General features: G+C 35.0%; 1 protein-coding gene across 3 annotated transcripts in view; it reads left to right on the top strand.

Moving 5' to 3' along the window:
* The window catches only part of USP47 (ubiquitin specific peptidase 47), a 113,505-nt gene that overhangs the window by 90,714 nt on the left and 9,776 nt on the right, over positions 1-13,015 (top strand). For all 3 annotated transcript variants that reach the window (XM_045557528.1, XM_045557527.1, XM_045557526.1), the window contains 5 exons: positions 1,706-1,821; positions 4,215-4,334; positions 6,149-6,926; positions 11,983-12,158; positions 12,514-12,594. In XM_045557528.1, coding sequence (XP_045413484.1) covers positions 1,706-1,821; positions 4,215-4,334; positions 6,149-6,926; positions 11,983-12,158; positions 12,514-12,594 — 1,271 coding nt within the window. The remainder of the gene's footprint in view (positions 1-1,705; positions 1,822-4,214; positions 4,335-6,148; positions 6,927-11,982; positions 12,159-12,513; positions 12,595-13,015) is intronic.

Consider the following 13,015-nt stretch of genomic DNA (forward strand, 5'->3'; position numbering starts at 1 on the left):
TTTCTTTCTCTCTTTATAAAGAAGACCTTGGTCCAAAAAAGTGTGTTCCCATAAAGTCTCAAAAGTAGAGTCTGTTTTTTAGAGTCTCTTTAGGGAGGGGTAGATTTATAATAACTGCATCATTATCAACATTTAAATTTTTTTTCATCTTCTCCACTTCTGCAGGTCCCAGAGACTTCAGCTTTTCCTTTCTTCATTAAATCTATCACATTCATTCAGCATAGTGGGATTTTTTTTACTTTATTTGGGACCACTTTGGAAAGCAAAATACCATGCCTCTAGTTTTCTCAAAGTTGTCCCTAAAGACGGTTACATGGTCTATCTCATGTCTTGAGCTTTCTAGTAATGAACTATATGTAAACTGTAACAAATAGGAGAAAATCAAAATGTTTAAATAATTTTACAAAATTCTTACTGTTGTGTCTTGACCCTAACTCCCTTGCATCAGTGGTTAATCAGAATTCAGGCTTATGTTTTCTATGTTTTTTCATAAAAAGTTAAACTTATAAAACTCTTCTGCCCTTTTAAATTCCATTCCTCTATGGATCCTGTGTAGCTGCTTTTTTATGAAGGCCTCTCTCTTTAAAGTAGGTTAGGGGTAGTATTCTTTCAAAGAGCTCTCTCTTAAGTAGGTAAATCTCATTTCTGAAAACTTGGTGATGCCTACTTCAGTCAGACTCTGCACTGTCTGCAGAGTCTCTTTGGGACATTTCGTTGCAGATTTTTGAGCTAGATAGAATGATTAAAGTATAACTTGGGTCAGCAATAATACCACATTTTTGAATGAACTCTAAATGTGAGTATGGATTGTAAGACTTACAAAGTAATCCCCTTTATTCATTAATAATCAAACCCTTAGCAGAATGTTTTGTAAGATTTAGATTAACAATATAGGGAAAAACTGAGGATTGACATATAATACATATAAGAGGTTAAAACAAGTAGAGAATAACTATCTATTAAACGAAGTGTTTGAAGATCATTTATTTTCAAGAGACTAAAAGTTTAGTTATAAACATGATCTCCTCAAAACTGAAGAGGAGAAGATGGGATTAAATTGTAATATGAAGGATTTAAGTGAAAAAACAAACACATAAAGCAGAATAGTTTTTGTGCAGAATTTTCCATGGGCTGTAGAGAATATTATTTTGATGAGAAGAGGTCTTTGATTATGAATAAGGTTTTGAATAATGATGGTTGTTCAAAAGCAAGTAGGGGTGCAGTGCCTCTTTAGTATTTGTTTTGCAGTGTCTAGCTTTTTATAATTATTTAGTGTTGTAGTTTTTGTCTGTATTTGGAACTTTGGGTTTGTATTTTTAATGTGCTCAATAAATTTGACAGTATTGTCAATGTTTTACAAGGAAACAGAACGTGTATTTTTAAAAATCACATTTTTACTTTTGTAGGTATACAGGTCAAAATTAATACTTCCTAGTGAAGACTACTATTTGACATTTTTAAAAGAGAGCCAGGAGAACTTTTTATTAGCCTCATTTCCATTTCTTTATATATGTCTGCTTGTATTGTGATAAATTGTGAAAGAGACGTTCTTAACGTGCATTACACATGTGTAACACACATCTGCTGTCTTGGTAATCAGAAAATACTGTCTTTGCCATCTTCTAAAAACACGTTAAGAATGCTTATGAGAAATATATTAAAATAATAACCTCCAATTATGTCTTTATGTCTTCCAATGTGACAGAAGTGATGGTGAAAGTTCATGTTGTTGATCTAAAGGCAGAATCTGTAGCTGCTCCTATAACTGTTCGTGCTTACTTAAATCAGACAGTTACAGAGTTCAAACAACTGATTTCAAAGGTAAGTTTTAAAATTGGTCAGTGAATATTTTTGAATGCCTGCTATGGTACAAGGTACTGGGTGATATTTAATAAGATATAAGCTCTATCTCAAGGAGCTAATATTTATAGTTAGAAGACAACTATAGGTTAGGAAAGAAGGACACTTCAAATAGAAGAAACAAAGCAAAGTATGAAGGTAAGAAAGTTTGAGACGAGTGCATGTAACAATGACATGTATGTTTTGGCTGTATGTATCATTGTAAATTACAGACTTGGAAATGTAAGTACAGATTATTAAAGGATTTAAACAGTAAACACAAAAGTTTGGGCTGTCTTTGGTGTAGGCAATAGGAAGGAGATTTTCTGTTTGTTTTCTATTTAAGTATAGCAGTGGATGATCAGAGCTGTGCTGTAGAATTGTGACTCTGGTGACACTAGACTAGCGTTCCACATGGATTGAAGGAGAGTCAGGAATGGAGATGAGACTGTTGAAATAATTCAGGTGAAGGGATGTAACTGGGAATGAGAGAAGGCGTAGATTTTGAGAGTGATTATGTAAGTGGAATCGGCAGGACTTACAATTGGTAAATGTTGGGGTAAGGCAGAAGCATGGATGACCTGAGGGATTTCAAACCTGGGTAACCAGAAAGGTTGTGATATATTAATAGAAATAGTGGAGGAAAGTGGAGCAGCAGACTTGACAGGGAAGGGGATGAATTAAATATTGGCCCCATTATGTGAGTAAGTGTTAAAGAACATAGGCTCATTCAGTTTTTTTGAGCTGGAAAAATATAATAATGAAAACATTCAGATTTTCTTGGGCAAAAGTACTAGTCCACTCCATACAAATGATTATTATCTGTTTAAGGGTCCTGTACTCCTACAGTCCCTAACCCCTGGGCCACAGACCGGTAGTGGTCAGTGGGTTATTAGGGACCAGGCTGCACAGCTCCGCCCCATCCCTGCTCCTCCCAACCTCTGTGGAAAAATTGTCTTCCATGAAACTTAGGAAACTGGGGGCCACACAGCAGAAGGCGAGCAAATGAAGCTTCATAGCTTTCCAGCCTGCTCCCAGCTCTCCATTGCTCTCTAGCATCACAGCCTAAGTTGCGCCTCTCCCTCTCCCCATGCTCCCCTCCCCACCATGGGAAAATTGTCTTCTGTGAAACCAGTCCCCCGTGCCAAAAAGGCTGGGGACCGCTGCCGTACTCTATAAAATCCTGAAACACAAACAGGCAAAATTTTACAGGGTTCCTGAACCTCAGATTAAGATCCCTTGGTATAGTGGAAATTGTTCAGTAATTGCAGGTTAAGAAATTGAGTCCAGTCTTCAGTCATTCATCTTATACTTGTTTTTTATCATCTGGGGTTTTTAATACCTGTTTAACAGAGTTGTAGGAATATTAATAAAAAATAAATAAATGCACTTTAAAAATATTGTAAAGTATTATATAAGAATTGGTGGTTATTATATTTAAAAATGACTTCTAATGCTTTGTCATCATAGTAATAGCCAGGAAACAAACGATTTTGCAAAGTCATATTTTATGATTAAATTGTTCATAAATGCATATTATGTTAGTGTAATTTGGTCTGCATTATATTTAAAAAATATAAATGCCAAATGTAAAAAAAAATTAATCTAGAGTGTGAACACTGAGGTATAATATGAAGGAAACACCCAATAGCCCCTTGCCTGAAGAAGCTACTAATCTTGGTGAAAAATATGTCCATAGAGAACAAAGGCGATCACAAAACATTGTGTCAACAAATACAGTGTTTTGCAGTATAACTAGACTGCCTACCAATTAGGTATTCATAACTGATACCATTAGTTGGTATTCAAAACAAATTGTTTTTTAAAATGTAAATTATTTTTATCTGCTCCTTTCATATGAAATTCATGAAATGACTCCAAAAATTAAGAGTGTGGAATTTCAGAATAAATTTTATCCACTAATCTCATTTTATACAAAGGAAAATTGATTTAGTAAAAGTATTAACACCTGTTCACAGAATACAACAGAGCCTATCAAAAATCCATGGAGTTAAACAGGAGTCAATTTGACGTCAACTCTCAAAAAGTCAGTTATTTAGTTTCTTTGGAATCAGATCACCTCATTTACTTGGCAGGTTTCAGAAGCATAGAATTTCTAGTGAAAAATCCTGAACTTATAGCAGTTTCAGAGGATACATTAATAAGTGGTACTTTTTTTCCTGATTTGCAGCATAATTAATGGATACAACTAATAGTTTTTCCCTCAGATTTTTCAAAGATTTTAAAGCCTTTACTAAAATTATTTTTCTCTCTGCTACTTTTAAGAAGAACTCATCAGTGTCTTGTTTCCCATATTTCTGAGTCAAACAATTATTTTTGAAAGAGTACTTTTTACTAAATTGCTTTTATTATAGGCCATCCATTTACCTGCTGAAACAATGAGAATAGTGCTGGAACGCTGCTATAATGATTTGCGTCTTCTTAGTGTGCCCAGTAAAACCCTGAAAGCTGAAGGTTTTTTTAGAAGTAACAAGGTATGTCTTTTATTTTTTCATTACTATTTTCTATGCTATTTGGTAATGGTAAATGAAATTAAGTTCAATATTATAAGCCTGGCCTTTAGAGCTATCCACCGTCTTCCTAGAGCTTAAAATTCTCACATCTTTGCAGTAATTACCTTCCTTTGTAGTCAGGTCAGATCAGGCTTCTTTCTGTCCTCACTGGTTCTCCTCTTCCTGCCTTTGTTCATGTGCACCCCTGCCTGGAGTGTTCTTCCTCCTCTCCCTACATTTTTGTTCTCAAGCTCCAGCTTAGTCCTCCTGCTCTGGTGAAAGCCTTCGTGACTATTTCTACCCACAGTGATTATGTCCTCTGAATTTTGTTCATTCTTAAGCTTCTCCCATAAAACAGTACTTCATGGTAAGTCAGAGGCATGCCCAGTCTAGAGATAATTACAATCTTGGGTTCACCCAGCATTATTCCCTTTGCCTACTCATTTATCTTTGTTAGAAAGGAGAACATTCATATTGATCCTCTTGTTTTATCTCTTGATATTATTTTGTGTTCCATTATGTATCATTTTTCATATGTTTGTTCCTGATGTCCTTGGTTCACTCTAGATGAATTTTCCTTGTTTGCCATCTTTTACTTATCACCTTGTCCAATCTCATTCATTTTAGTGCAGTCTAGGGTTTTGTCTCATTTAATCCTTCTTAGTATTGTTTTATTAATCCTAATGTATAATTTTTATTCACTATATTTTTTTCTAATACTTTTCTGTGTGGGGCTGTGTGTGTAAAACATTCACATATCTAATCTGCCATATATTGTTTTAGGGTAAGGAGTGCGGGAGGGATCTAACTTTGTTTTTTTCCTTAAATCATTTTTCTTCCTTAAACAGTTAGCTAATAGTCCTGATTTGTAACATTTACTGAATAGAACAATGATAGAGTTATTTTTTAATGCAGAACCCAACATGTTACTGATAATCGCTAAACTAGTATATATGAATTTCATTTTTAAAAAAAAAACTTTATTATGGAAAATTTCAAATATATACAAAAGTAGAGAGAATAGTGTAATGACCCCCTATTTCTCCATTACCCAGCTTCTACAGTGATCAACTCCTGCTTCATCTATATTTAACCACCTACTTCATCTATATTTAACCACCTACTTCCCCCAGATTATTGGATAAACTTCCCCAGCATCATATCTTTTCATCTATAAATAATATGAAAATATATCTCTTCAGGATGAGAATTCTTTTAAAAATATAACAATTACATTATATACCTTTAAAATTAAAAATGCCTTAATATTAGCCTAGAATGTAGTGTTCAGAGTTCTTTGATTATCTTACAATATTTTTTTCTGTAAGTTTCCTGTGTCCTTTTTGTTTGTTTGTTTTCTTGTAATTTATTTGTTATAAAACCGAATCATTTGCCCATTGAATTTTTTTATAATCTGGATTTTGGTGTTGCATTCCCAAAGTATCTTTATACATGTTCCTCTCTCTACATTCATGCTGAACTTTGATTTCCTAAAGAGAAAGATACGTAATACAAAAGTTTCTGAAAGTGGACAGCCTAATAAACAAGATGTATGTTTGTATGTCTGTCTGTCCTTCTCTACTCTATCTTAGCATAGTTTTATGACTAGTTGCAAAGATATCTGAGCCTAAAATTTGTTTCATTTAGTCTCCAGAACAATGCAGTGTCCTTTAGAAACTTTATCATCACAAATTTTATAACTTACTATGTACTGTCTTGTATTGATGTGATATTATGAGGAATGAGAATGTCACCAAAATTAATGATGTAATGTAAGTTTTTGACTTACTATTTAGGTGTTTGTTGAAAGTTCTGAGACTTTGGATTACCAGATGGCCTTTACAGACTCTCATTTATGGAAACTTCTGGATCGGCATGCAAATACAATCAGATTATATGTTTTGCTACCTGAACAATCTCCAGGATCTTATAACAAAAGGACAGCATACCAGAAAGCTGGAGGTGATTCTGGTAATGTGGATGATGATTGTGAAAGAGTCAAAGGACCTGTAGGGAGCCTAAAGTCTGTGGAAGCTATTCTAGAAGAAAGCACTGAAAAACTCAAAAGCTTGTCACTGCAGCAACAGCAGGATGGAGATAATGGGGACAGCAGCAAAAGTACTGAAACCAGTGACTTTGAAAACATCGAATCACCTCTCAATGAGAGGGACTCTTCAGCATCAGTGGATAATAGAGAACTTGAACAGCATATTCAGACTTCTGATCCAGAAAATTTTCAGTCTGAAGAACGATCAGACTCCGATGTGAATAATGACAGGAGTACAAGTTCAGTGGACAGTGATATTCTTAGCTCCAGTCATAGCAGTGATACTTTGTGCAATGCAGACAGTGCTCAGATCCCTTTGGCCAATGGACTTGACTCTCACAGTATCACAAGTAGTAGAAGAACTAAAGCAAATGAAGGGAAAAAAGAGACCTGGGATACAGCAGAAGAAGACTCTGGAACTGATAGTGAATATGATGAGAGTGGCAAGAGTAGGGGAGAAATGCAGTACATGTATTTCAAAGCAGAACCATATGCTGCAGATGAAGGTTCTGGGGAAGGACATAAATGTATGTACTTCAAAAGAAAAAGGGTCCTTGAGACAGCATCAGTTTTTCTCTCCATTTATTTAAATATTTAGTAAAGCGTTAGGTACTTAGTTTTAAGATCACCTGTTACTTTTTGTATTATAAGATTATTTTCTAATGGCTTTTCTTTCATTATTGATGCCGTTACAGTGGACAATGTTCTTAGACCTATGCAATACATTAAATGATGATTATGTCAGAACTCTGGTGAGATAAGAAGTAAAAAAATAGTATTCAGTATTAGGACGGAATTATGATAAAAGTACTAAAGTAAAAAATTTAAGGAATGCTTTAAAAAGTAAATAATATACAAAACAAAAAGCCCAGACACTTTAGAAAATATTGATATTCAATGTCCAGGAAAATTTTGTTTCTACATCCTCACCCTTCTCTCTACCCCTTCCTTCTGACACCCCCTCAAAAAGTCCATAATCAACTGGGAAAGTCAGAGAAAGAAAAAGGGCTTTTTTAAAAAAAAATTGTTATTTTAGAGTAACTCCAGGCAAGGTACAAACTAGAAATTCTGATGCATAAATTTCAAAAAGATGGAAGCGATCTGTCAGTTTGGGCATTTGGGACAAGCAGCAACAACAAAAACTTACCAACACTGTATGATACTTAAAATAAAAGAACTTTTATAAAACCTAAGACTAAAACCTGCTAAAGAATTAGCAAGTTCTCAGGTTACAAAATCTTTCTTCAGGTGTAAAAGGGAAATAGCTAAAAATCTAAATGCTTTGCATAAGTCTTTAACAAAGCAAATACTAATATTACTCCTTATATTTTTATATTTTACTTTTTAAGACACTTATTTGTTCTCACTTAAAGCTTCTCTGACCTTAATAAAGCAAACATTGATATTCTCATTTGACAGATAAGAAAACTGAAGCTCATAGGGGATTAATGCCTTGCCTTAAAGTACATATATAGCCAGTAAGTGGGACCATTACTAGAATGTAAGGCTTCTAATTGAAGGTACTTGCTCCTTTTACCTTTGGGAGAGAGTCCCACTCTTCATTCATCCATTCATCTACCCATCCAGTTAATATTTCCTGAATTCATGCTAGATGCCAGGCCCATTGTAGCTATTACAAGGAAAGATGACTAAGATGCAGCCTTATGCTTCATCTAATGAAGAGGAGTTACACAACCACTCACTCTAAAAGTTGTGTTACGATGCTTGTAGTCTCAAAATTCTGTTTTTTAAAAGGAAATAGTAGGGCCGGGCACGGTGGCTCGCGCCTGTAATCCTAGCACTCTGGGAGGCCGAGGCGGGCGGATCGTTTGAGCTCAGGAGTTCGAGACCAGCCTGAGCAAGAGCGAGACCCCGTCTCTACTAACCATAGAAAGAAATTATAAGGACAGCTAAAAATATATATAGAAAAATTAACCGGGCATGGTGGCGTGTGCCTGTAGTCCCAGCTACTCGGGAGGCTGAGGCAGTAGGATCACTTAAGCCCAGGAGTCTGAGATTGCTGTGAGCAAGGCTGATGCCACGGCACTCACTTTAGCCAGGGCAACAGAGTGAGACTCTGTCTCAAAAAAAAAAAAGGAAATAGTAGAAATTTTGAAATCAGTAATAAAAGTATAGAGATTTGTGTTTTTAACTAGTTAGATCCAAGTAACACTGAAATTATATGACATCCTTATGTATGTCTTGCAGAAACTCAAGTGTGAAAGTGTGGATTAGCTGGCCAAAATGGAGACAGAAATCATATTATAACAATACATTAAATTTCTATGGAGCATTTACCTCCTAAGGCTCATTAGCTTGCATTATTTCATTTAGTTCTCTTAACAGCTCTGTGAAATTGTTGTTAGACAATTTGAACGATGAAGAAACTGGCTCAAACAGACTAAGTAATTTGCCTGAGATCACACAGCTAGTAGGTCATACTGCTAGGATCAGACCCAGTTATTCTGATTATAAGCCCCATAGCTACTACCATTGCTCCTTACTTTCCTTATGTTGTAGTAGGAAAAATATTATATTTAGGAGCTACTCTGTTTTCTTCCTATGCTCAACTGATCAAGAGCATTGGAAAAATTAAAAGTAGCTAGCTCCTTTTCAGGAAAAGGTTGGAAGTTTCTTTTAAGTGATTTGTTTTAAAATGATGTGCTGAAAATTTGACTGGAAGATAGTCTCAACTTCAGGAAGAATTCGGTGGGAATACTTAGAATTATATTTTGAAGAGTCTCGTTTCCATCTTAGAATAGTAAAATCTTTAAAAAGGAGATTGTTGGCCATTTTAACCTTTTGGAAATTCATACTAGGCTAATTTACTAGTGTTCATTGGAATAGTAAACATGGTGATGAAGAGAAACCATTTGCTACAACGTACGTATTTATGCATTTAGAAGCCATACAGAAGGCTTGTTTGAAAAGAAAAATTAAGACCCTGGAAAATGCCTTCTCATGTTTAGAGATAGGGGAGCAGGATTGGTAGCCAGCAACCAGGTTTTTCAGGAGTCTGTACTAAGACTAGTTCATGGCATTTCCTCAGTCATCTGAAAGTAGGTATCTGGGAAAACGTGGATGATGAGTGATAATATAGGTTCCTCAGACTGATGAAATGTCAAGGTGTAATAGATAAACAAAGAATTTGATATCTGAAGAATGACATACTATGTGCAGTATAGGCAGTTCAATTAGGAATAATCCAACAATACTTAAAATGATGGTCTTTAAGCTATCTATAAGTTATAATCCAGGAGTTGTTTCAGAGAGTAACTATAGACCATTCTCTGAAGATACCATTGGGATAAGACCTGGTTATAGCTTGTAGGCACTTGGGTATATAGAGCAAAGTCAGATTAAATAAAGATAATAGTGCATTTGCAATAAAATTTCTTTGTACAATTTTGGTTACCACTGCATTCAAAAAATACATAAGAGAAAGGAAAGAAAGAGGCAAACCCTAAAGACATTTTTAGGTTGTACTGTGAAGAGACTGGATTCTTCAGTCTAAAGAGGTAGCTAGAAAAATGGTATGATGGTAATCTCTAGAACTATAATTATAGCCTGTAAATTAAACTAACACTCTTTGCCAAGGCTATGCTAAGCATTTTACATGTGTTGACCCAAAAATGCATTATGGGATATAAATACTATTATTTCCATTTTATAGTAAAGGTAACTGAAATACAGAGAGGTTAAGAAGTGAAAGTCACAAATCTAATATACAGAGAAGAGCTAGGAATTCATTCAGGCCAGGCCATCTAATTCCAGAGCTACTTTGTCCTAATCACCATATTAGACCATATTATAATCAACAAACATTTGTGTCTTCCTGTGATACAATACTGCTAGAAGTTAGGAAAGAAAAATGGCAATAATAGCTTATATTTCAGTAATGCTTTAGAATTTACTACATTTGTCATAACAATAATCTGCAAGATTGGTACTATGATCCTATGGGGAAACTGAGACTCGGGGAGATAAGATGATGTAACTACAGCCATTTATGAGACTAAAATGGCAAAACTGAAATCCAGCCATAACCTTTTAATTTCTAGTCAAGTAATTTGTCCATTACACCTTTTTTTTTTTTTTTTTTTTTTTTTTTTTTTTTTTTGAGACAAGGTCTCACTCTGTTGCCAGGCTGGAGTACAGTGGCATGATCATAGCTCATTGCAGTCTCAAACCGCTGGGCTCAAGTGGTCCTCCTGCCTTGGCCCCCTGAGTAGCTGAGACTACAGAGACAGTGTGTCACTGTTGCTCAGGCTGGTCTCTAATTCTTGGCCTCAAGTGATCTTCTGGCCTTGGCCTCCCAAAGTGCTAGGATTACACCTTTCTCTCAAGAAACTTAATACTTTGCTGGATAGCATAAATAGAGGCTTCTTTGCCGAAAGTTGGATTATTAACATTTAAGGGCACTTGTTAAAGCTTAGAAATTGGCATTTAAAAAAAATTAAAGGTAGACAGTAAACAAAGTTCCTCACCCTCTTTATATTTTCTTCTAATTAGTACTTGTCACATTTTACGTGATGAACCTATCTATATTTTATAACCAGGGAAACAGTCAGTGAACATTAATTTACTTGAAAAATCCACTCAGAAAAATTCAATCCAAGACTTGAGATGCCCCACCAATGTAAACCAGGAGTGTTTTAGGGTCTCATCCTTTACCGTTGTAGATTTCTCAGACGCGACTGTAGAGGGACCATGGGCCTGAGGCAACATGGTAGCGCTGCCTTATTCTAAGAGAAAGAGACAACTAAGTTATGTTTTAGCTTTTTGCTAGAATATGAAGAACAGGGTAAATAGAAGCATTCCAGAAGTATCCTTCTGAGTGGCTTATAAAATAAGGGACAAAAATTTAAAATAATAAGCATTAGGAAAAAATTAAGCTTGTCAAAGATAATCCTATTACAATGCCAAGAGAGCTTAAAGTTAAGGCTGGAGGAGGTAGTAGTTTCTGATTCATTTAGATACAGTTCCTGTTACAGCCAAAGCATATGATAAAACAGACGTCTTGGTATGCTAGTCTTGACTTTTTTTTCTAGTAAAAATCCTAGAACTAGATAATATTACTAATAGTTTTTGAGACGATTACTATGAATCTGGCACTGTGCAAAAAGCACGATAAATGTATTAACCTCATTGAATTCACACCACAACACTGTGAGCTAGGTTCTGTTACTAGCTCCATTTTTCTGATGAAGAAATGGAGGTATGGAGGCTGGTGACTTACTCCATGTCCCATAGCTAGTAAGTACGCAGAGGAGACAGGGTTGAAATCCCACCTATATGTATGTATTTTAAAAAGAGTTCCTGGAAGTTTGATTTCAAATTCAGTGATGTAAATAAATAAATAAAATAAGCACTTAAATAGCTCAAAACATTTTAAGCTGTCAGATTATACCTGTCGTAAACTGTTTTTTTGTCTGTTCAATATAGTATAGTAGCTAAATATCTAACTGGAAAAGGGCTACTTCTTCCTTATAGTATAATAAAAAGTGTATGATCTGTTTTATTTATACTCAGAGTTTTGTTTTATAATTTCATTCCTGTTTTGTTTTGGTTTTTTGTGCTTAGGGTTGATGGTGCATGTTGATAAAAGAATTACTCTGGCAGCTTTCAAACAACATTTAGAGCCCTTTGTTGGAGTTTTATCCTCTCACTTCAAGGTCTTTCGAGTGTATGCCAGCAATCAAGAGTTCGAGAGCGTCCGACTGAATGAGACACTTTCATCATTCTCAGATGACAATAAGGTTGATTCAAATAATCTTTGAATAGAGTCTGTTTTAAATGATAGATTTGAGAACATCTTGTACTACTTCTAAGTAAGGTGAAGTAGATACCCTAGAAGGATCACTTGATGTTTTGTGGTTATTTGAGTTGTTTTTTAATTGTTGTTTTTCTTAGTTCACCTAACAAACATTTGTTTAATGTTAACTGTGTGTCAGTTGCTGTTCTAGGTGCTCGGGATTCAGAGGTATAAGATATACCTGTTCTCAAAGAGTTCATAATATAAAGAATTTTGAAAAGCAAAACTAAGCAATGGGTCGAGAATGGATTGTTTATTCTACTGAGACAACATATCTAAAAAATGTTTTTAATTTATAGATTACAATTAGACTGGGGAGAGCACTTAAAAAAGGAGAATACAGAGTTAAAGTGTACCAGCTTTTAGTCAATGAACAAGAGGTAAGTAATACATTTAAAAGCAATGTAAGGTTAGTTTTTGTTGTACCAAAAAAATACAATGCAGAGATTTTATTATTAGTCATTTCCTTTTATTTCTCTGAAGCAGGGGTCAGCAAATTTTTTCTAGGAAATGTTTTAGTTTTGTAAGCCATAATGTCTCTATTGCAATTACTCAATTCTGTGACTGTAGCACAAGCAGCCATAGATGATAATTCTCATTCCAATGGGAATGAGAATGACTGTGTCCCAATAAAATTTTATTTATGAAAACAAGCAGCCTTGAACTTGGCCCTCAGGCCGTTGTTTGTCATCCTCCTGCTTTAATGTGTTGCTACAAGTGCTGCAGTGAGGCAAAATTTTCCTGCTATTGAAAAGGGATTTTTCTGTGCTTGCTTTCTGCTTTCATGTAATGCTACATGTG

This window comes from Lemur catta, chromosome 7 (genome assembly GCF_020740605.2).
Source record: "Lemur catta isolate mLemCat1 chromosome 7, mLemCat1.pri, whole genome shotgun sequence".
Classification (NCBI taxonomy): Eukaryota; Metazoa; Chordata; class Mammalia; order Primates; family Lemuridae; genus Lemur; species Lemur catta.